At 40.0% G+C, this 22,793-nt stretch overlaps 1 protein-coding gene across 4 annotated transcripts in view; it reads left to right on the top strand.

Annotated features, from left to right (window-relative positions):
• Positions 1–22,793, top strand: part of PRDM5 (PR/SET domain 5) — a 229,896-nt gene that overhangs the window by 75,900 nt on the left and 131,203 nt on the right. For all 4 annotated transcript variants that reach the window (XM_047718339.1, XM_047718342.1, XM_047718341.1 and 1 more), the window contains exon 3: positions 12,992–13,114. In XM_047718339.1, the coding sequence (XP_047574295.1) occupies positions 12,992–13,114 (123 nt within the window). The remainder of the gene's footprint in view (positions 1–12,991; positions 13,115–22,793) is intronic.

Here is a 22,793-nt window from a genome sequence, read left to right as displayed (position 1 = left end):
GGCTGCAAGGTTGGTTCATCATCTGCAAATCAATCAATGTGATACAATACATTAATAAAAGAAAGAACAAGAACCATATGATACTCTCAATAGATGCTAAAAAGCATTTGACAAAGTACAGCATCCCTTCCTGATCAAAACTTCAAAGTGTAGGGATAGAGGGCACATACCTCAATATGATTAAAGCCATCTATGAAAAACCCACCACAAATATCATTCTTAATGGAGAAAATTGAAAGCTTTTCTGCCAAGGTCAGGAACCCGGCAGGGATGTCCATTATCACCACTGCTATTCAACATAATAGTAGAAGTCCTAGCCTCAGCAATCAGACAACAAAAAGAAATTTAATTAAACAAAAAGAAATTAAATTGGCAAAGAAGCAATCAAACTATCACTCTTTGCAGATGATATGATACTATATGTGGAATACCAGAAAGACTCCACCCCAAAACTGCTAGAACTTGTACAGGAATTCAGTAAAGTGTCAGGATATAAAATCAATGCACAGAAATCACTTGCAGTTCTTTACACCGACAATAAGACAGTCAAAAGAGAAATTAAGGAATCAATCCCATTTACAGTTGCACCCAAAACCATAAGATACCTAGGAATAAACCTAACCAAGGAGGCAAAGAATTTGTACTCAGAAACCTATAAAGTACTCATGAAAGAAATTGAGGAAGACACAAAGAAATGGAAAAATGTTCCATGCTGATGGAGTAGAAGAACAAATGTGAAAATGTCTATGCTACCTAAAGCAATCTACACATTTAATGCAATCCCTATCAAAGTACCATCCATTTTTTTCAAAGAAATGGAACAAATAATCCTAAAATTTATATGGAACCAGAAAAGACCTCGAATAGCCAAAGGAATATTGAAATAGAGATCCAAAGTTGGTGGCATCACAATTCGGGACTTCAAGCTCTATTACAAAGCTGTCATCATCAAGACACTATGGTACTGGCACAAAAACAGACACATAGATCAGTGGAACAGAATAGACAGCCCAGAAATAGACCCTCAACTCTATGGTCAACTAATCTTTGACAAAGCAGGAAAGAATGTCCAATGGAAAAAAGACAGCCTCTTCAATAAATGGTGTTGGGAAATTGGACAGCCCCATGCAGAAAAAGGAAATTGGTCCATTTCTTTACACCACACATGAAAAAAGACTCAAAATGGATGAAGGACCTCAATGTGAGAAAGGAATCCATCAAAATCCTTGAGGAGAACACAGGCGGCAACCTCTTCGACCTCAGCTGCAGCAACATCTTCCTAGGAACATCACCATAGGCAAGGGAAACAAGGGCAAAAATGAACTATTGGGATTTCATCAAGATCAAAAGCTTTTGCACAGCAAAGGAAACAGTTAACAATACCGAAAGACAACTGACAGAATAGGAGAAGATATTTGCAAACGACATATCAGATTAAGGGCTAGTATCCAAATCTATAAAGAGTTTAGCAAGCTCAACACCCAAAGAACAAATAATCCAATCAAGAAATGGGCAGAGGACATGAACAGACATTTCTGTAAAGAAGATATCCAGATGGCCAACAGACACATGAAAAAATGCTCCACATCACTCAGCATCAGGGAAATACAAATCAAAACCACAATGAGATACCACCTCACACCAGTCAGAATGGTTGAAATTAACAAGTCAGGAAAGGACAGATGTTGGTGAGGACGTGGAGAAAGGGGAACCCTCCTACACTGTTGGTGGGAATGTAAGCTGGTGCAACCACTCTGGAAAACAGCATGGAGGTCCCTCAAAAAGTTGAAAATAGAGCTACCCTATGACCCAGCAATTGCACTACTGGGTATTTACCCTAAAGATACAAATTTTAGTGATCTGAAGGGGCACATGCACCCAAATATTTATAGCAGCAATGTCCACAATAGCCAAACTATGGAAAGAACCTAGATGCCTATCAACAGATGAATGGATACAGAAGATGTGGCATATATATACAATGGAATACTATGCAGACATCAAAAGAAATGAAATCTTGCCTTTTTCGATGTCGTGGATGGAACTAGAGGGTATTATGCTTAGCGAAATAAGTCAATTGGAGAAAGACAACTATCATATGATCTCCCTGATAAGAGGAAATGGAGATGCAATGTGGGTTTTTGAGGGGTAGGAAAAGAATAAATGAAACAAGATGGGATCGGGAGGGAGACAAACCATAAGTGACTCTTAATCTTACAGAAGAAACTGAGGGTTGCTGGGGGTAGGGGGGTCGGGAGAGGGTGGTGTGGTTATGGACATTGGGGAGGGTATGTGCTATGGTGAGTGCTGTGAAGTGTGTAAACTTGGCGATTCACAGACCTGTACCCCTGGAGATAAAAATTCATTACATGTTTATTAAAAAAAAAAAAAAAAAAAAAAAACCCTAACGTAGGGTGTTTAGAGGGCTTCCAGATTGCTGAACACACTGAGGTGCTGGGAAGAAGGTGTATCCAGAGAGACACAGATGCTTTGTACCTCTTCTGCATACCTTTCCCTATGCATCTCTTCCAGCTGGCTGTTCCTGAGTTGTATCCTTTGGTAATAACCTGGTTTCTAGTAAGTAAAAAAAAAAATAAAATAAAAATAAAAATCAATTATTGGTTTAATTTTTTCTATAGTGAATCTTATCTTATGAAGGCTTAGGTTCTGAAACTAGTTCTTAGGGCAAGAACCTCTTATAATTAAAATTGTGGGCTGTGAAAAGGAACGGTCCTTACTATTCAAATTTGTTTTCTTTCTTTGATTTTAGATTTTATTTTTCTTCATTTCCTATTTCCTTTGGATGAACGGATATAGTTTAATTTGTGTAAGTTAAATATGTGTGCGATGAACGTGTTGATTTTGAAATGACCTTCTGCATCTTCTATTGACAAATTTGTATCCATTCCTTCAGCACCTGGCCTGAAGTTATCTTGTGTGCAGGGGTGCATGGGGGTGGAAGGGTGCAGGGCGTTGGGGGTCTCCAGGACCCACTCCCACATTTGGAGATTCACTAGAAGCATTCATGGGATTAAGCATACAGTTTTACTCTTGGCTAAAATTTATTGCAATGATCTAGGAAGGTTATATAGCCAGATCATAAGGAGAAAGGGCCCAGGAGTCTAGAGAAACCCACGTGTGGATTTTTTTATGCTCGCTCCCTCCCATGAGGGATCATGTAGAGCACATTCTTCTCTCACTAGAGAGAAGCCACATGTGATATTTCTGTACAAGGAAGTCCGTTAGAAATTTAGTACCCTCAATTTATATTGGGGACTTGTGGGTTTTTTCTGCCTCACATGTTACAAAATCCCAGATTTGGGGCGCCTGGGTGGCTTAGTTATTAACATCTGTCTTCAATTCAGGTCATGATCCTGGGGACCTGGTATCGATCCTGACATTGGGCTTCCTGCTCAGTGGGAAGCCCGCTTCTCCCTCTGCCACCACTCTCCATGCTTGTGTCAACCCCCCCTCAAATAAATAAGTAAAAGCTAAAAAACAAAAAAAGCTAAAAACAATCCCAGATTTATAGAAGAAGAGCAGGTGTTGAGTGTAAACTAAATTGTTTACTCAGTGTAAGCACAGTGAGCCACCCTTGTCCACTAGTGTAGACTAGGAACACTCTGAGAACCCGAGTTCCCACATGCCAGCCAAGGGCCAGTCTTAAAGGGTGACTTTCTAAGCCTGATGGTTTCGGGCCTGCTAAGTTTATTCTTTTTGTACATCTACTTGATTGGAAGCTTTCTATAATGTACTCTTCTCTGCTCTGACATTGACTTTACATTTTGTTCCATTCTTGGGACCTGGCACTGTATTTTGCTTTACACCCATGGGTACTAAATGATTTTGAAATGAATGAAGTTCATATATATATGCCACCTTATAATAATCAGTACACATTGCTTTGTGAGTTAAAGAAATATTTGTTTTCTCTTTCCTCATTAATACTGAAGATGTTGAAGAAAGAAACTGTCTTCTAGAGTTTAATTTCTGCCTTTCATAGTACATTTTAAAATAACTGACAAAAAATGTACAGTAAATGTTGTTTACTGATAAATGTCACTTTTTAGAATCTGTTCATCCCAGAATTATGGAAAGGGAAAGGATAAACTTTAGTAATGGGAAACATCATCGTAAATTCATTCTTACATAAAAACAACTCATTTGGCCTGTATTAAGTTATGTACATTTTAAAGATGTGAATGAAGAGAATATAATTAATTTAAATGGATTGGGTAAATTTAATTTTAATTGCCTATAGAAAAAACCATGTACTTTAGAAAAAAGTCTGAAAACATGTTGACTATAGCAGTGGAACTTGGGTTAGAAGATCAGGATCAAAGGAAAAGTAGATTTTTTTCTTTCATTTTTTTTTTTCTCCCTGTGGACTGCACTCTGCTCTTTGTTATTCAGTGTTTCCATAACCTTTGCCTGGAAGTTCAGATACAAACCATCTTATGCTACCATCAAACTGTGATCTCTGAATCTTGGAAATTATCATTGTTCTTTACACAACCTTTCTAGTGATTTCATGTCTGATGATTAGAATTTTGCTACTCAAATTTGCTTATTATTATTTGGCACATTTTGTTTATCCTTTTAAATAGGCCTCAGAGAATGTTCTCCTGAAGCTGACTTTAAGGCTTTAAGTCTGTGTAAGTTTTAGATCTATATTAAAAAATTGAGCAATACTGTAGTTTCATAAAACTAATTAGATTTGAAATTTTGTGAATTATTTCTGATGGATCTGATGGATGTTACCAAACTGTCAGGAGACATATTGACCTTATTAATATGGTTTTCTAATTTGTCAGTGAAATAACACTTCAGTTATAGAGAAGTCATTTGCCTTATGATATTGAAAAAATCAAAAAGTAAACAAATAAGCCACTAAGTTGTCAAAATAGATGCCACAGTATTCACACACTAACCCTTACATATCATTTACGGAAAACCCCTAAAGCAATGGGTGTAATCAGCTAATATCAGCTGAATTTACTTTATCCTTTTTTGTTAAGATTTTATTTATTTATTTATTTATTTATTTATTTATTTATTTATTTACAGAGTGCGTGGTGGGGGGAGCTGTGGGAGAGGAGGCCAGATGGAGTGGCAGAGGGAGAGGGAGAGAGAGAGAACCCGAGGCAGGCTCCACGCCCAGGATGGAGTCCAGCATGGGGCTGGGTCTTAGAGCCCTGACATTCTGCCCTGAGCCGAAATGAAGAGTCAGACACTCAACCGTCTGAGCCCCCCAGGTGCCTGTACCTTATTCTTTATGCATAAAGACTTTTCTATCCAAAAATGTCATTGAAATCCGAATACCTGAACATGTTTGTAAAACTGTAGAAAGGGACCATGGCTACAGTGTGAAGGCTGTCTCATAAATTTACTGTGGAAAAGATATGCACTTTTGACTGTATCTTCCAGTTTATATCAGTTATTCCTTCTTTAAAAAAAAAAAAAGCTCAATTTTCAAAGTAACTTTGAAAGGCAAGGCGTGACTCAAAAAAGGAGTGCTTTTAAAAGTTTTACATTAAGGGGCACCTGGGTGGCTCCGTAGTTAAGCGTCTGCCTTCGGCTCAGGTCATGGTCCCTGCTCGGCGGGGAGACTGCTTCTCCCACTCCTACTTCCCCTGCTTGTGTTCCCTCTCTCTCTCTCTCTCTCTCTTTCTGTCTCTGTCAAATAAATAAAATCTTAAAAAAAAGTTTTACATTAAGTCTCTCATTACTCTCCTAAGATATTTTTGAACTTTAAAAGGAAATAAAGGCAATGGCAGTTTTTAAAAAAGACTTCATGTTTACAAAAAATTAGCTGAGCTTTTAGTGAATAAAATACTTAAAGACCATCCCCAGATAAAAAGTTTCCAACCCGGAATGGTCAGTGGCCTAAGTGTAGATAGGATTTACTTACCTACATAAACTTGACCAAGGTGCTCAGTTAGATTTGTCTTTGTGTCTGACTGTATCTTGAGAATGTGCTTGATACAGTTTAGTTGATTATAAAGGCAACTTTAGTTAAATGTAAGGTATGGAGCCAAAAAAGCCTTTGTGATTTTAAGTTGCATCGGTAGATGTGACGCCCCATAATGGGTCATCTGGCTGTTTGTATGCCATATTACGTCCTGTGTTAAGAGAGCTTTGGCAGATTCCTGTGCATCCACAGAGGACAGCCAGGACAGCGAAAGAGCCTCAGTGAGATCAGACAAGCGGAGCATTACCTGTCTTGCAGAAGAGAAAACAAAGAGAAGGAGGGACTCTGGTCTTCAGAAATTTGAAGGTCTGTAAGTGTAAGAGGAATTAAAACCACTGAAGAGGACCGGGCTGGAGTTGATGGCAGTTGGTCACAGAGCAACACGTGCCACTTCGGCTGATTCAGCTGAGGTGGTATCTGGATTTGTTCCCAACTTCTAAAGCCACCTGCTCGTACTTCAGGGGTTGAGGTAGGGACTGTTCAAATATGTGTTTGGATCTGAATCGTGGTATTTAGGATGTCTTTCATGTTTGTTCCTTGGAAGAAGTTAGGACTGCAGAAAAACGGTACAGATGTTTCTGGCTGTGCCATTGGAAAGCGGCGTTTGTGTTAAAGGTGTCTGTGAGCCACCGTGAGCCTCCATTTCCTAGTACTTTGGGATTGCAGATATCTGCTGGTGTGCAGTGCTGTCCTGCATTTTGCTTCATTCGGTGCTCGCACGGTTTCTGTGAGGTCCTGGAGGAGGGACTGTCAACCCCATTTTGGAGCCCAGGATGCTGTGGCTCAGCTCCGTGAGAGGGAACAACTCACCCGCAGTGATATAGTCAGAGCTTGTGTAACACCAGCGTTTTCCCCACTCCAGAGTACTTTTCTGATGTTCCTTTCAGCTTGACATATTTAGAGCACTAATTATTTTTAATGAACAACAGACTTAATTTTTCACATGAATCCTTTTAAGTTATTTAACTTCCTGTGCATTATGTTCTGAATGCTGTTCCGTTAAAGAGACTGGGATCTGTAAAAATCTGTTTCTCTCTGTCTGCTTTTCCACCTGAAGATGGGGGAATCCATGTTTGGGGTGATTAGATGGTATGGGGGGTAGATATAAGCAGATACGCCTCAGTGATACGTGTGTGTTTGTGTGTGTCCGTGTGTGTCTAAATATGTGTGAGTGTGTGTATAAGCCCAAAGCAAGCAAGAATTTTAAACAGAATCCTTTGAAAAATCAACAGAAAAAAACCCAAAAAACAAAAACCCATTCCCTTTGTTTAGGAGCCCTAAATCACTAGTTTCCTAGGACAGTCCTTGTTGATTTCTGAAAGTGGGTCTCTCTGTAGCTTAAATCTGACAAAGTGGGGCGCCTGGGTGGCTCAGTCAGTTAAGTTCTGCCTTTGGGTCAGGTCATGATCCCAGGTTCCTGGGATGGAGCCCCGCATGCGGCAACCTGCTCAGCAGTGAGTTTGCTTCTCCCTTTCCCTCTGTGATCTCTGTGATTGCTCTTGCTCTCACTCTCTCTCAAATAAATACATAAAATTCTTTAAAAAAAATGACAATGTTATGCTGTCAGAATTGATTAGGTGAGCAAACTTGTTTTTTGTGCTTCTGAAGATATCCTGGAATCTGTTTAATTAGACACTGAAGGCAGGGCATCTGACCTAACTTCAGTTAAAAACAATCACAGAAGAAAATGCCTGTATTTTAAATATAAAGATATGATGACATTGTATACTCTAAAGATATCCATACCTTAAATCTTAGTACTTAAAACTAGCTTCTTTGAAAAGCCTTGTTGAAAGATAGGAAGGGAAATATATTTATTTAAGAAGTATACCTATAACATGCTGGGACTTCTCATTAAGGACATTATTACTATATATTTCGGAACTGACTGTGCTTCACTGCCATTACATTTTACCATATTTAAAATAAAATTCATTTGGTTACATTTGGCCATGTCTGGGGACAAATATGACTGATTAGCTTTGCCCTGATGTCCTGTTATATAGTCAGTAAAAAATTCCCCAGGCATTCAGAATAATAGAGAATAGTAGAGTAAATAACACTGTGGATTTTTTCTTGTGAAAATTAACTATCCACGTAGTAAATGAGCTCTTCTGTCTATAGTTGACCCAATTTAACACAAAAAATATTTAAATTCAGGAGAAAAAGTTTGTACTGGTTACCTATTGCCATTTTTTTCCCTTTAATTTACAAGTTAGGGGGCGCTTGGGTGGCTCAGTTGGTTAAGCATCTGCCTTGGGCTCAGATCATGATCCCAGGGTCCTGGGATGGAGACCCTCCTCGGGCTCCCTGCTCAGTGGGGAGCCTGCTTCTCCGTCTCCTTCTGCCCTCTGCCTCTCCTCCTGTTGTGTGCTCTCACTCACACTCTCTGCCAAATAAATAAATAAAATCTTAAAAAATAAAAAACAAAAAACAAAAACAAGCTAGGATTTTTTTCTTATTGAGTTGATTTTTGTTTGTTTTTGTTGTGATTTCGTCTGTTCTTTACTGGGTGGGAAGATAAAATCAAGTGTGACTTATATTTAGTACTACTAATCTCTGCTATGAAAAAAAAGGGAGAGAGCCATAGTAGCATGTTCTCTTGGACACTTCAAAAATGATGTCAGTAGCATTTAACAGAGACTAGAACCTGCCAAATTCCTACATAGTTGTAATTTACACTTACTATTAAGTGGCAAATTCATCGACATAAAAACAACTATTTGGAAGTATGAATGTTTTCGTTTTTATATGAGGATTTCTTTTCCCTTCCCTTCCCTACCTTAGCTAATTGTTTTGTGTAGCTGGCTTATGAAGTCTGTGCAGATCAAACAGCGTTTGGGAGTGAGATGGTTTTTACTTCAAGAGAACGTTTACTTCATTATAGGCCCCCAGGCATGCAGAAGACGATCCTTTTAGGACAGTAACCAATACACTTCATTTTCATGAAAATTCAAATGAAAGATGATGGTATTTGGAAGACCAGTTTCGACAGGAAAGAAAATACACTTTTGGCTCCAGAGCTTAGTTAGATGTTAGAACATGATACTAAGGAATATCTTCTTCATTTGTTAGACTTTAAAAATGTTCAATTTATTATCTCAGCGTTCAGTATTAAATTAGAAATAGATAAATGGAGACTTTAATAGTAGCCATCTGTCTGGAGAGTTTTTACTTGATTTCTCTGGAGAGGAAGGATGGCTTAGATGATCTTTGAATGTCTCTTTTAGATATTTCATGAGGAGAATGCTGTAGTTAGGGTGGGAAGGTATAAGTCATGTGTGCAGATAATCTAAGAGTTTCAGTGAAGTGTTGAAGACTGGGATAGGGGAATGAGGCATTTGAAAGTTGGAGAAGACAGGTGGCCTGCAAAGATTGTGGAGGAACTTGTAAGTCATTTGGGTAGGGTGTTCAGAATAAAATAAACAGGCAGTGCGTCTGTTAGTGACCAAAAAACTTATTTCAACTATGAATATGTAAGCAACTATAATACATGATAGTGTTGTTATAAGAATATAAGTAAAAGTGAATCAATATATAAATTTGGATGTATTTAGGGACGCCTGGGTGGCTCAGTCGGTTAAATGTCTGCCTTCGGCTCAGGTCATGATCCCAGGGTCCTGGGATGGAGCCCCGCATTGAGCTCCTTGCTCAGTTGGGAGCCTGCTTCACCCTCTGCCTGCCACTCCCCCTGCTTGTGCTCTTTCTCTCTCTGAGACAAAAATAAAATCTTAAAAAAAAAAACTTTGGATGTATTGAAAGTGACCGATTTCATTGGGATTTTAATATGAAATTAAACTGTTCTTGTCTCTTAAGGTGTAATATGGTGTGAGAAGGTTATAAATAACCAGAGAGTGCTTACTTACATCTAATGGACTGGAAATGAGTCACTAATACTGAATAATTGGACATAGTTGGAGCCAAAGGGCCTGGGAGAAAGCTGAAGTACACAAAGAACAAACAATGCCCCTGGTAAAATGTGCTTACTATAATTCACAGAGAAATCTTTGTTATATTTCACATCTTTGAAGAAAGAATTCCAAATGTCAAGCACATTTGATATATACTGTACTTAATACCAGGCGACAAATGTATGACTTAGAAGGGCCATTGACTGTTTTGTGTAAGTAGTGCTATCCTCTCAAACTGAGATATGTCACTGACAGAGCCATTGGTGTTTCCTGACATAAAATTAGCTGGATTGTGTGGATTTCAACAGTAGTGGTGTTAAGGGTGAGAGAGAGTCTGTTGTGTGAATGGAGGTCTCAGTCCTTGGATTCCCCAGAAGATTTATGTGGGGATCTGCACTCCAGTAAAGATAGCCAGAAGGAAAGCAGCAAGCACAAAGCAGTTCAAAGCAGTTCGTTAAAGCAAACAGACACTCTCAAGGTGGGAGAGGGGACATCTGCTGGGAGATGAAATCCCGCCCTGGGTTGTTTTGGGATTAGATATTATTGGGTCTCTCTGGGTGGGGAGGAGCTCTGACTTACAGTGGGCTGGTCTCTAATGAATAAAGGCTGCTTCCAATCATTTGGGAAACTCCTCCCACAGGTTGGGAGGGAGAGTTTGACCCTGTGAGGTTTGTGCCAGAACCTTCTTGGCAGCCTCCTCCTGGGGGGGGGAGGATAGGTTGTACCCATAGTGCAAGTGAGTTAGGATGAGTCTAGGGGTTACCCTGGGGCAGAGGTGGAAGAAGAGAGGGCATGCTCTGCACTTTGGCTCTTGATCTGTCCGCCCCCAGGTCTTGGAAGCCACAAGGTCAGGATGTTTGTATTCCCAGGCTTTTAATGTGTAGTTTATTTACCACCCCAGCTCCTGTCTCTGTAATTCCTCTTTAGGGATTTGGGACTCTGCCTTGGGGTAGTGCTTCTACTGCTAGAGTCTAGCTTCTGCCTAACAGTTGGTTCTGAGATTTTTTCTTTCCAGTATTTAATGGCTTTGCCATTCCTTCTGCTTAATTTAGCTGTTTGTCAGTATAAACAATTTTGTTATTGTCGCTGTGGAGGAACCAGGAAAGGAAACTTTATACCCAAATATTTAAAATAATTTATTTACTCTGCTTAAAGAAAGTTGAGCTGATGTCCTCTTTGAGGAGAGGTACAGAAGGTCCTTTTGATCTATCAGTAGGCAGTGAGGCTGTGGGCAGTGAGGGTTCCACCTCAAGGGGTAAGCAGGAACAGTACAATTTTCACTTGCCTCCCAAAGGAGATCTCAGCGTGAGTTTTTATCATGAGAAATTACAAATTTCTATAGCTTCACCTAAACACGCGAGAGATAAATAGTAGGTGTGTATAGTCCTAAGTTCTTCTTTTAGCAATTATAATAACAAAAATTAAATTCCTCCTTCTTAGTGAGGTCTGGCATCTCATTAGCAAGATCTTTAAATGATTATTGAGGGTCGTTTGGTATTGAAAAAAAAAACAGGAATTGTTTGAGAAACATGGCAGTGAATGTATAAGGTAGTAGGAACAGGCAAACTCTTTTTTCTGGACAATATATGCTAAAATCCTGATACACAAGTTTTTGTAATGTGCAGCAGATTTTTCAGTGTCTAAGTTTTTGGGGGATAATGTGGTCTCTGTAGATGGCTTCCTAGTCTGTACATCAGTGTGTGACTCGGCCTGTGCAATCTTTCTGATCTCAGTGCCCCTCGTGTTCTCCGTGGCTCATTCTGTTCCACTCACAGAGCCTTTCTATTTGCCTTTTCTGTGCTGTTCCATCTGTCTGGGAGCACTCTCTCCAGCTCTCCCCTGGCTGCTGGCGGTGCCTGCCTTCATTAGAACTCTTCTCAGTCTCCTCTGAGATCTCTGGGCTCTCCTCACTCTGCTTCCTCTCTGCATTCATTGTCTTCACAACTCTTCTCTTTACCTGAAGTTATATTCTATGCTTGTTTGTTCTTAAGTGCTGCGATGTTAAGCTTCAACTGTCTTGTTTACTGAAAGATTCCCAGTACCTGAAGCTGGCCTGTGGTAGGAATCAGTAAATTATGTCCAGTGACTGCATGATTGGCCAAATGTGTCATGAAAATACATACCTTAGTAGGCTGGTTGTGCTTTATTTTATCAAATAAGATTTTGGAAATGTAGAATTTGTTTATCCCCACACCAAGTCTGCAGAGATGAATTTTTGTTCATATATTTGCGTTACTTGGTGTTAGAGATCTGAAGTGCTGATCACTCATTCCTTCTTTCCCCCTCCCCTGGATTCCAGTTGAATATAAACACAGAGTGAGTTGGATGGAGATTGACATATGCATTACTGAACTGAGCAGTGCCTGACAACCTATAGTACAGAGGCTTTGGAGAAGCTCCATTTGAAGCAACTTGGATTCAAGAATGTCCATTGGACTATCCACTCCTTTCAGTTTCCTCCCTCTCTCCCACTGAATCTTGAGTGGGTCTGACCAGGAGGGTTTATGGCACGAAACAAAAGACAGTGGGCCCACTGTCTTCAGCAAGCCATGAGTAGGCCATGAAGAAACAAAATGGAACCTGTTTTATTCATCAGCTAGTTAAAAATGTGAAAATGTGGCTCAGTGGAGTCTGCTTGCACTGGTTTCATTAGCAAGTTCTCATCATATGGAAATGATTCAGTAAACAGGTGGAGAGAGAAATTGAAAGGATTACTCCAGCGCCATCCCCTCAACTGGGAACCAGCCTCTTCTGTCAAAAAAAGGGGACAGGTTGCAATTATGGTTATCCCCTGAGTGATTGCAGTTGCAACACGTATATTAAAATATACCTACAAACAAATAATTTTAACCAGAAAAGAGCTATCAACACAGGATGTTTCTGAGAGTTGCTTGCAATTGTGAGTCATCTAGACATCTGCCAAATAAAATAGGAGACTCTATTTGTACACATGTTTAAGGGGAAGACTGGATGTTAATCCAGCATCTATTCAACACCTGTCAATAACAAAGGCATATGCTTATGAAAAAATATCATATCCTACCCTTGATATGTTTAGTATGACCAATACTGACTTCAGGTACAAACTCAGGAGCTTTTTATGTTTCAGGTTCGTGGGAGTAAGGGAGAAGTTCTATACATTTTGGATGCTACCAACCCACGACACTCCAACTGGCTTCGCTTTGTTCATGAGGCACCATCTCAGGAACAGAAGAACTTGGCTGCCATTCAAGTGAGTTTATTTGCTTCTTATTTGTACTCTGCACTGTGAGGGGAATGAACTAATTTATAACTGCATTCCCTGTTTTAAATTTATTCCCAATGACCTGCTTCAAATAACAGTAACTAACTCATAAAGCAGAGAAATCCCATCCATTCAGCTTATGCAGGAAAGGGGCAAGTCTAGTTGTAAATTGACACCAGATCACTCTCTTTATGAGAATTCTTGAGGGAATGAATTATATGGTCTGATACTGTCCTTAGCAGATCTCATTTTCAAGTACTTTTAATTCATTCAGTGAACATTTATTGATAGTTTCTTTATTTGATGGTTTATTTGGCTCATATTGCAATATTCTGTGTTTTTTTGGGAAGGGCTCCGTGGAGAAAGTTTACGTGGGTATATCCTCATGAATGGATTTTGAGCTTTTTGAAGATAGTGTATTAGTCAGGGTTTTCCAAAGAAATAGAACCAGTAGGATATCTATATCTATCTACCTATATCTATCTATCTATCTATCTATCTATAGAGAGATTTATTCTAAGGAATTGGCTTATGTGGTTACGGAGGAAGCTGGCCAAATCCAAACTCTGCAGACCTAATGTCCCACTTTGAATCTAGAATCCACGGGCTGCTGTAGAACAAGGAAGAACCAGTATTCCACTTCACATGCTGTTGGGCTGGAAGAGCAGGTATTCCGGTGTGAAGGTCATCAAGCAGGAGAATTCTCTAATTTGCAGGGGTGGGGTGGGAGGTAGGGGGATGGTTTCAACTGATTGGCTGAGCCTCACCCCCACTGTACAGGACAATTTGCTTTACTCAAGTCCATCTACTTAAATGTTAATTTCATGCCAAAACACCATCACAGAAACACTCAGAATGATGTTTGAATAACTATCTCGGAATCCTGTTGCCCAGTCGAATTAACATGTAAAATTAACCATCCTAAGTAGGAACCATATTTTATTGAATTCTGTATCCCTGTATTCTAGTATAAAGCTTCATATAACATTGGGCTCTGATAGAAACTATATTTGAACTTAGGTGATTCCTCAGTAGAAATTAAACCAGGAAGAGAAAAAGTTAAGGCAGTACATTTTTAGAGGGGTCCTCTAATTAAAACTCTTTGATCAGATGATTAGCAGAAAAAGAAACATTGCATTTTGGGGGGAAATTGGCTGATCACATGTGAAAACACAGCTTCTGGATCCTAAACTGCAAAAGAAAGAGCAAAACTATGGTTGGTAGAAGTAAGAGAGAAGGAAAAGAATAAGGTATTTCCTTAAGTATTTACCATGTGTACTATTCTAGAAGCTTCATAAATATCGTGCCATTTACTTAGATCAGAAAAACTCTAGGTTTAATATTTGCTGAAGGTTATGCTGATTTCACTCAAGTGTAAAACCAACAGTCACAAGAGGGAAAATATGCAGAATTAGGTTTTAAAGTAACCAGAAAAGATGGTCATCTAGAATATTCCATTTCCTGATGTTACTAGCTAACCACATTTTCTCAGTATAAATAAGTATTGGATGACCAATGTGATTACTGTCTTTTTTGGTCTGGATAAATGAGAGATGCCTCTTAACAACAGGCTAGGTTCAGCTGGAAAACAGGATCTTTCAGCAGTTAGAGATATTCAAGCCATTTTTTATTTTATTTTATTTTTTTAAAGATTTTATTTATTTAATTGACAGAGAGAGATCACAAGCAGGCAGAGAGGCAGTTAGAGAGAGAGGAGGAAGCAGGCTCCCTGCCGAGCAGAGAGCCCAATGCGGGGCTCGATCCCAGGACCCTGAGATCATGACCTGAGCCGAAGGCAGCAGCTTAACCCACTGAGCCACCCAGGCGCCCCTCAAGCCATTTTTTAGATGACCCATGACATACATTGATCTAACCACAGATTTCAATTGATTTTTTAAAATGTGTGAACATTAACTTTTATATATATTTTTTGTGGCTTCCTGATGCAATCATCTCACAGCATCTCCAGTTAACTCATAATTTTAGTTTATAGACTCAGTTTTAGTATTTCCTTGTGAATGTTACCGCTATCAGAAAGCCTACAGACCCATGAAATTTACTTTAGTCAAACCCATTGTTTTGTGTTCTTTCTTTATTACTGTTTTAGAGACTGTTATTCTATTTAAACTAGATTCTTTTCTCCTTATGCTTAAATAATAATTTTAACCTTTGCTCAGATGCCTTTTGTTTGAGACATTTCTTCCTACTGGCTGTTACTTCTGTAGCATCGGTAACTCTCTCCATTTGCCCAGAGTTCTAAGGTGTTGCCCGCTCAGCTTTGAATTTTGTGTCAGGCTCTCTCAGATAAGGCTTGTTGAAGAGTTACCTTTCAGTGTACATTTTGCTTGTCATGATCCCTTTAGATAGTGGAATACTAGGTCAGTAGGTATTTATCTCCATCTTCTCTTAACCACATTCATGACTCCATGCCCTGTTTATTTATTTCATGATATGGGACCACCCACATGTCTCTCTTTTTGAGTAACCACAGTTGCTAAGACTCACACAATTTTCATGTTCATTTGGGCCTTCAGTCCAGTGTTCTTCTTCCGCTGTGCTTCTTTCCTTGGAAGAGAGGAGGAATCTGCAAAGGGATGACTGTTGCAACTTTGATATTCCCAGAAGTTATTTGATTTAGAGGAGGTGAAGCAGGGTGGGATTGGAATAGGATTCATAAACTAACTAGAGGCTCTGTGAAGTTTCACCCTTGAATTTAATTAGAATCTGTTCAGAGGCCACTGGGGCAGTCTTTTGGTGCACAAGTGATGACAGTGCCTTTAATTCCTTTTAATGTTGTTTTGGCCTTTCCTTTGAGGGGGTTGAGTGCACTGTAACCATGTTACTTGCCCAGAGCTCAGTGTGGATCTTCGTTAGCTCCCTTGGTGGAATGTCTGTTTTACTTGAACGGTAGCTGGAGTAGCAGAGCGTTCAGAGTTCAAAATCACATCTGAGCTAGGGGCAGAGGACATAATAGTTGGGTCACAAGGCTGACGGTGATGTCAGCCTTCTGATTCATTGGGATAATCTCCTGTGGGTTACATTCCAGAAACATTGAGTTGGTAGGAGAAGATCATAATGTTTCCTGCATAACATTATGAATCATTTACATTCCAAATTGTATCTGAAATTTGGGGTATTCAGGAAATTTTTTATTTGAGCTGTATGTCCCAGGAGTGGAGTAAATGAGAAACATTTGTGGCTATGTGGCTTGCTTGGTGGAAAACGTCAATACTTGGTCCAATTTTTTTGGACAAGGGATTAAGAATTTGAGGTCTGTTTTGGCAGAGGTTTGGAACTCCTTTTTGGAGACTTAGTTTACTTGTAGTTTTGCAATTTATCTGATTTTGGAAAATTTGCTTTGGAAATGATGATTTAAATGTATGAATTATTAAAGGCTCTTGTAAGCAACAAAATTCTTCCCACATGCACACATTTCAGAATCATTAGTTGAGCTATATGTTCAGGTTTCTGAAAAATATTTCCAACTGAACCAGAAAATTCTAAGTGTGAAAGACGTGGCTTAAAATGAACCAAAAAATTCTTAGGCTACATAAAAAAAATGGGTGACTCTTATTAAAAATTAATTTTGTTACACCAAAGGAAAAGAAGTAATAGTTAAATAAATATTTGACCTACTCAGGGTTTTACAGGCTTTTAAAAATTTCTTATCTTTTCATAGAAAATTATTTATTTAGGTACAGAATTATATTATTCAAAGTTGAGACTGTGAATTCTTGGGATATTTTATTTTGTTTTTAAAGATTTTATTTATTTATTTGACAGGCAGAGATCACAGGTAGGCAGAGAGGCAGGCAGAGAGAGAGGGGAAAGCAGGCTTCCTGCTGAGCAGAGAGCCCGATGTGGGGCTCCATCCCAGGACTCTAGGATCACTACCTGAGCCGAAGGCAGAGGCTTTAACCCACTGAGCCACCCAGGGGCCCCAGTGGGATATTTTAGAGATGTATTTAGGACATATTTCCAGGCATCCCTTCCTTGGGACTTTTTTGCAGTATGTTATTAACATAAATGAAAAGGTGGCTTGGTGTCATAAGAAAAAGGAGCATATGGAAAAACATTTGGGTTTTGGTACACCTCACAAGGGATGTCAGGTTGTGTGGATTGCCGAAATAAGTTAAGAGAGCACCAGGTATTGAGCCAAACTTGTGATGTCAGCATAGCTTTGTCCCAATTCTGATGTCAGTTTAGTTTTCCCATTACCAGGAGAGCTATTTTATTACATACTATTTTCTCTCCTTCCTCTGCCTTGTTGCGAGGTCTTAGGCAGCCTATCCTGGAGTCTTCTGGTGACATGTGATATTTCAGAATGGTGGAGCTGGGAGATCAGATGTGGATTCCCTAAGAGAGAAGCAACTTGAATGTTTTTAAAGCACAGACAAGACTTTCTCCGTTGTCATCGAAACAAGATCCACAGGCTTATTGAATGGTGATGCAGCACTTATATCACAGTGGTACCAACCTAGCACCCAAGCAACCAAAAAAAAAAAATTGAAAGGATTTTTCATTTATAAAAATTATACTTTTCTTGGGGCACCTGAGTGGCTCAGTGGGTTGAGCTGCTGCGTTCGGCTCAGGTCGTGATCTCGGGGTCCTGGGATGGAGTCCCACGTCAGGCTCTCTGCTCAGTGGGGAGCCTGCTTCCCTCCCTCTCTCTCTGCCTGCCTCTCTGTCTACTTGTGATCTCTGTCAAATAAATGAATAAAATCTTAAAAAAAAAATTATACTTTTCTTTAATTCAGTTTCTTCTCTAGTTCTGTTTTTTTCTATCAGATTTATGTAAATGGTATTTTTATAATATTTTCTAGAATCTGTTATAGAATATTAAGGTGCAACCGTCTAATGATTTCTTCAGTAACACCACAAAAATATCAGTTAAATAACTTGCAGATCTTTTAATGGATTATCTTATAGTAATGTATGTATTTGTCTTTCATTAGGTAAAAGTTTAAACTGAGGTACAATTACAAGCAGTTGGGCCTATGAAGTTTTTTTTTTTTTTAAAGATTTAATTTATTTATTTTACAGTGAGAGAGAGAGAGAGAGATCACAAGTAGGCAGAGAGGCAGGCAGAGAGAGAGGGGGAAAGCAGGCTCCTCGCCGAGCAAAGAGCCCAATGCGGGGCTCGATTCCAGGACCCTGAGATCATGACCTGAGCCAAAGGCAGAGGCTTAACTCACTGAGCCACCCAGGCGCCCCAGTCCTATGAAGTTTTAAGTATTAGTCCTACTGTGGCCACATATTCTCATGGGAAGTATTGGAATTAATGTATTACTTATCAACTTATTTTTTTAATTCAGTTTGTAGTTTATCGGCAGGCCAAATGAGTATTTATAGAAATATCCTTTTTAAGTTATGTGTAGTGATAATGTATCAGTTGATACTTGAAATGAATCAGTTAATCCTGAATAATGATGATGGTGATGGCAGCTAACTGACTACTTACTGTGTACCAATAAGTGGTTAGGTGTGTTATAACCTTAATACTTACCATGATCCTATGAGGGAGGTGCTATAATTGTTGCCTCCCTTTGCCAAATGAGGTTGTTGATATTCAGAGTCTAAGTAAATAGCCGAGGCCACACAGCCACGAGTAGCTGGGTAGGAATTGAAGCCAGGTTATCTGTCTTCCCTGCCGGCCCTCTAAAACCACTGTGCTCTAATACCTTAGAATTGAGATAATTTACAAAGAAGTAAATGCAGATTTTAAAAACCTGCCATGTTTCTCAACTTACTATTTGGATATTTTTGAAACTACTGAACATTTGCTGAACAGTTTAATTTAAAGATATACGTATTTTAGAGTTATTTATGTCAGGTATTCCTTGATCTTAATGTTAAGTTCTCAAACTATCCTGAGTTCATTCAAAACCATTGCACCTTCTTTTCCTTTATACAGAGGTCATACTTAGGCAGTATCTGTCCTTGCCTCTTTTTCCCTTTATTTCCTTTTTCCTCAGCTTCTAGCTAACGTGTTAAAAATGTGTTAAAGTTAGCATTTAGATCTCTTGAAATTAATGATAGGAAAATTTCAGGATCAGAGCATGTCAGTTTGGGTGTAGGGAAAAGTTTTGAGTAGGCGGGACTTCCTGAGCTTCTCAATCCAGAAACCATACAGGTGGTTTCTTCTGCTACTTCCATTCAAGACCAGTTCTGTTTCCTAGTATCCATGTCCCACCCAGCAGCAAAACAAACTGTGCTGTTGTCTTTTGACTATGAGGATTCTGTGAATCACTTTTATTAGAGCATGACTTTTGAGTTATTTTTCAGAATGATTTTCATCTAGCCTAAATCTTATCTGTATCTTTTTTGTGATTGTATTAGTTATCTATTGCTGCATAATGAATTTCCCCCAAATTTTGACAGCTTTAAAACAGCAAATGTTCATTATTTCATACATTTTCTGAGGATCAGGAATTTGGGAGCAACTTTCCTGGGTGGTTCTGGAGTTCTAGCTAAGGACTATTGTAATCAAGTGTCATCTGGGGCCATTTGAAGCCTCTAAAGACTTGATTGGGGTAGGGATTCTACTTCCAAGATTACTCACATGGCTCTTTCACCATGTGAAGCTATTCTCATGACATCGCAGTTGCTTCTCTGAGAGTGATGTGTGTTAGGTCCGTTATTAAATGAAACGAGACTGAGACAGAGTGAAAGTTATTTAAAACTTTATTTTATGCCAAGTATTAGAAGTCAGACTGATTGGCCAGGGGAACAAGACTGAAACAAATTTAAAGTTATGCAAAACTTTATTCTATGCTAAGCATTAGAAGTCAGACTGACCGGCCAGGGCCGTCTCCAAAGAGAGCGACCACCCCCAGCTTACAGGCTCAAGAATTGACTGACCAGTCAGGGCCGCCTCTGAAGAGAGCGACCCCTTTCAGTCTCACAGACTAATTTTTATAGAGCAAAAGCTTGGCCAGACGTAGGTGGCTAATGAGATTGTAACATACACAGAAAGTTGCATGGTCATGTTAGGTCATATGCAGGTGGCCAATTGAATTACAGTTTACCCTATAGTAGCTGTTTGAACTAACCTATTACTCTCGTTAGAATTGGCGCTCAAGTTTGGCCCCCAAAAGGTGGAGTTTACATTCTTTGGTGGTTAGGGAGACAGTATGTGTACTTTTACTGATTGGATGTCTCCACCTGGCCTGACTCGTTCTTGTATTCTGGGCTTTGTTATCAGGAACTGGCCGACCTGGCCTTGTATTTTGGGCTCTGTTATTAGGAACTAGCCGACCATATTTTACTGGTTTTCCAGAGTTGCTTCTTAGTAAGTTTCTCTGGGGGCGGGGGCAGGGTCAGTTTAAGTTTTACTGCACAAACAACAAAATGGCTTTTAACCAAGATGGAGTCACTCTGGCTAAATAGGTCCTTACAATGTGTGTGTGAGAGAGAGAGGCCATCTTTTATAACCTAATTTTGGAAATGACATACTGTACCATTACTGCCATGGGATGCTGTTAGTCACATAGACACAGACCCCAGTACAGTGGAGGGGTGTCAATCCCAGGAGGTAGGGCGTCATTGGGTGCCATCTTTAAGGCTGGCTCTGGCAATGGTCAGTGAGGGTAATTTGCTTTGTAGGAGGATGAGGAAGGCTAAAGTCAGTGGACAAAACAAGCACTTGATCTAGAATCAGAAGGAATGCAGAACTGAGCCTAGTTTGGATACTATTAAAAAAGGCAGTTTAAACAGTAGATTCCTGGCTCTGAGCCTTGCTGGCTCAGTTAGTTCACTTGATGCATTTGTTCAGCTGATAGCTCTCAAGCATCTGCTTCATGCCAGGGCCCATGTTGAACACTGAAATACTATAGTTCATGAGGTGTCTTGTCACTGTCTCCATGGGGTAAGAATAATCTTGGAACTCCTCCTTTTTGTGAAAAAAAATTTTTTTAGAGATTTATTTATTTATATATTTATTTGACAGGGGGAGAGAGAGAGAGAGAGAGAGCGAGAGAGGGAAGCAGGCTTCCCATTGAGCAAGAAGCCTATGTGGGGCTTGATCCCGGGACCCTGGTATCATGACCTGAGCAGAAGGCAGACACTCAACGACTGAGCCACCCACGTGCTCCCCTTCTTGTGAATTAATGATCACTATACCTACCTCACTGGATTTTGTGGCGATTAAATTAAACGAGATAACATAAGCAAAATACCTGGACCCTGTGCGTGCCAATATAATTTAGCAAGTATTTTTATCACAGCTCTGTCAATTTATAGTTTTTGTCTCTATAGATTTGTTTCTATATAGAACTGAGCAAAGTCTGTTTTGTTTAGTCTAAAATCTTCTCAGGGTAGTTAGTGTAAACACCAAGCATATCGGAGACGTGCTAGCAAATAACCACTCAGGCAACAGCCTGCTATGCGCCATGACTAAATCCTGTTGGGCCTGCCCCAGACCATGGCAGCAGCAGCCTGGTGCCCTGCCCCTCAGCTCCTCAGTTGTTGGATGCCCAGGAAACCATATGTCCACTTAGGCCCCTTGAATACTGTTTACTGTGCCCTTGTATAGGCTGTGGTTCTGTGATCTGTCTTCTCTTTGGAAAGATTGCTAGGAGTGTCCTGTGGGGATGGTGGCTTGTGCTGTGCAGAGACCTTTATTAGCAAGAGTGGTTTGGCAACCTCAAAGACAGGTTTGAGATCCTTATGATGATGTTAAGCCACTTTTCAGCGTTTGTAGAGAAGCGGGTTTTGTGCATGGCGATTGTTTCTTAGAGAACACATAGACTTTCTTTCTGCCTGCTCTCAGCTGTGTTTCAGAATGCAGAGTGCTGGGCGCCTGGGTGGCTCAGTGGGTTAAGCTGCTGCCTTCGGCTCAGGTCATGATCTCGGGGTCCTGGGATCGAGTCCCACGTCGGGCTCTCTGCTCAGCAGGAAGCCTGCTTCCCTCTCTCTCTGCCTGCCTCTCCATCTGCTTGTGATCTCTCTCTGTCAAATAAATTAAAAAAAAAAAAAAAGAGGCCAGAGGGTCTTTAAAAAAAAAAAAAAAAAAAAAAGAATGCAGAGTGCTGTGGGACGCCTGAGTGGCTCAGTCCTTAAATCTGCCTTCAGCTCTGGTCATGATCCCGGGGTCCTGGGATGGAGCCCTGCATTGAGCTCCCTTCTCTGTGGGGAGCCTGCTTCTCCTTCTCCCTCTCCCTCCACCTGCAGCTCTGCTTACTTGTGCTTTCTCTCTGTCAAATAAATAAAGTCTTAAAAAAAAATAGAATGCAGAATGCTGGTTGTGAGTAGGTAGGGTCTCTAGAAATCATTTCAGAGACTCCCGTGCTTTCATAATTCCTAAGCCAGCAAAGTCCACCTCTGTGACATCAAAGAGAAGCTGGAGTGCTGGAGAATGTTCGTTTCCTGATTGATGTGGGACCTTTGTTAACAGGATTGGTCATTGTGAAAGTACGAAGTAGAATTTATTTTTTTTTTTTAAAGATTTTTTTATTTATTTGTCAGAGAGAGTGAGAGAGAGCGAGCACAGGCAGACAGAATGGCAGGCAGAGGCAGAGGGAGAAGCAGGCTCCCCGCCGAGCAAGGAACCCGATGTGGGACTCGATCCCAGGACGCTGGGATCATGACCTGAGCCGAAGGCAGCTGCTTAACCAACTGAGCCACCCAGGCGTCCCCGAAGTAGAATTTAAAATTGGGATTTTGTGAA

This window comes from Lutra lutra, chromosome 2 (assembly GCF_902655055.1).
Source record: "Lutra lutra chromosome 2, mLutLut1.2, whole genome shotgun sequence".
NCBI lineage: Eukaryota > Metazoa > Chordata > Mammalia > Carnivora > Mustelidae > Lutra > Lutra lutra.
The sequence above is the reverse complement of the archived record's forward strand: the minus strand, read 5'-3'. Positions and strand labels throughout refer to the sequence as shown.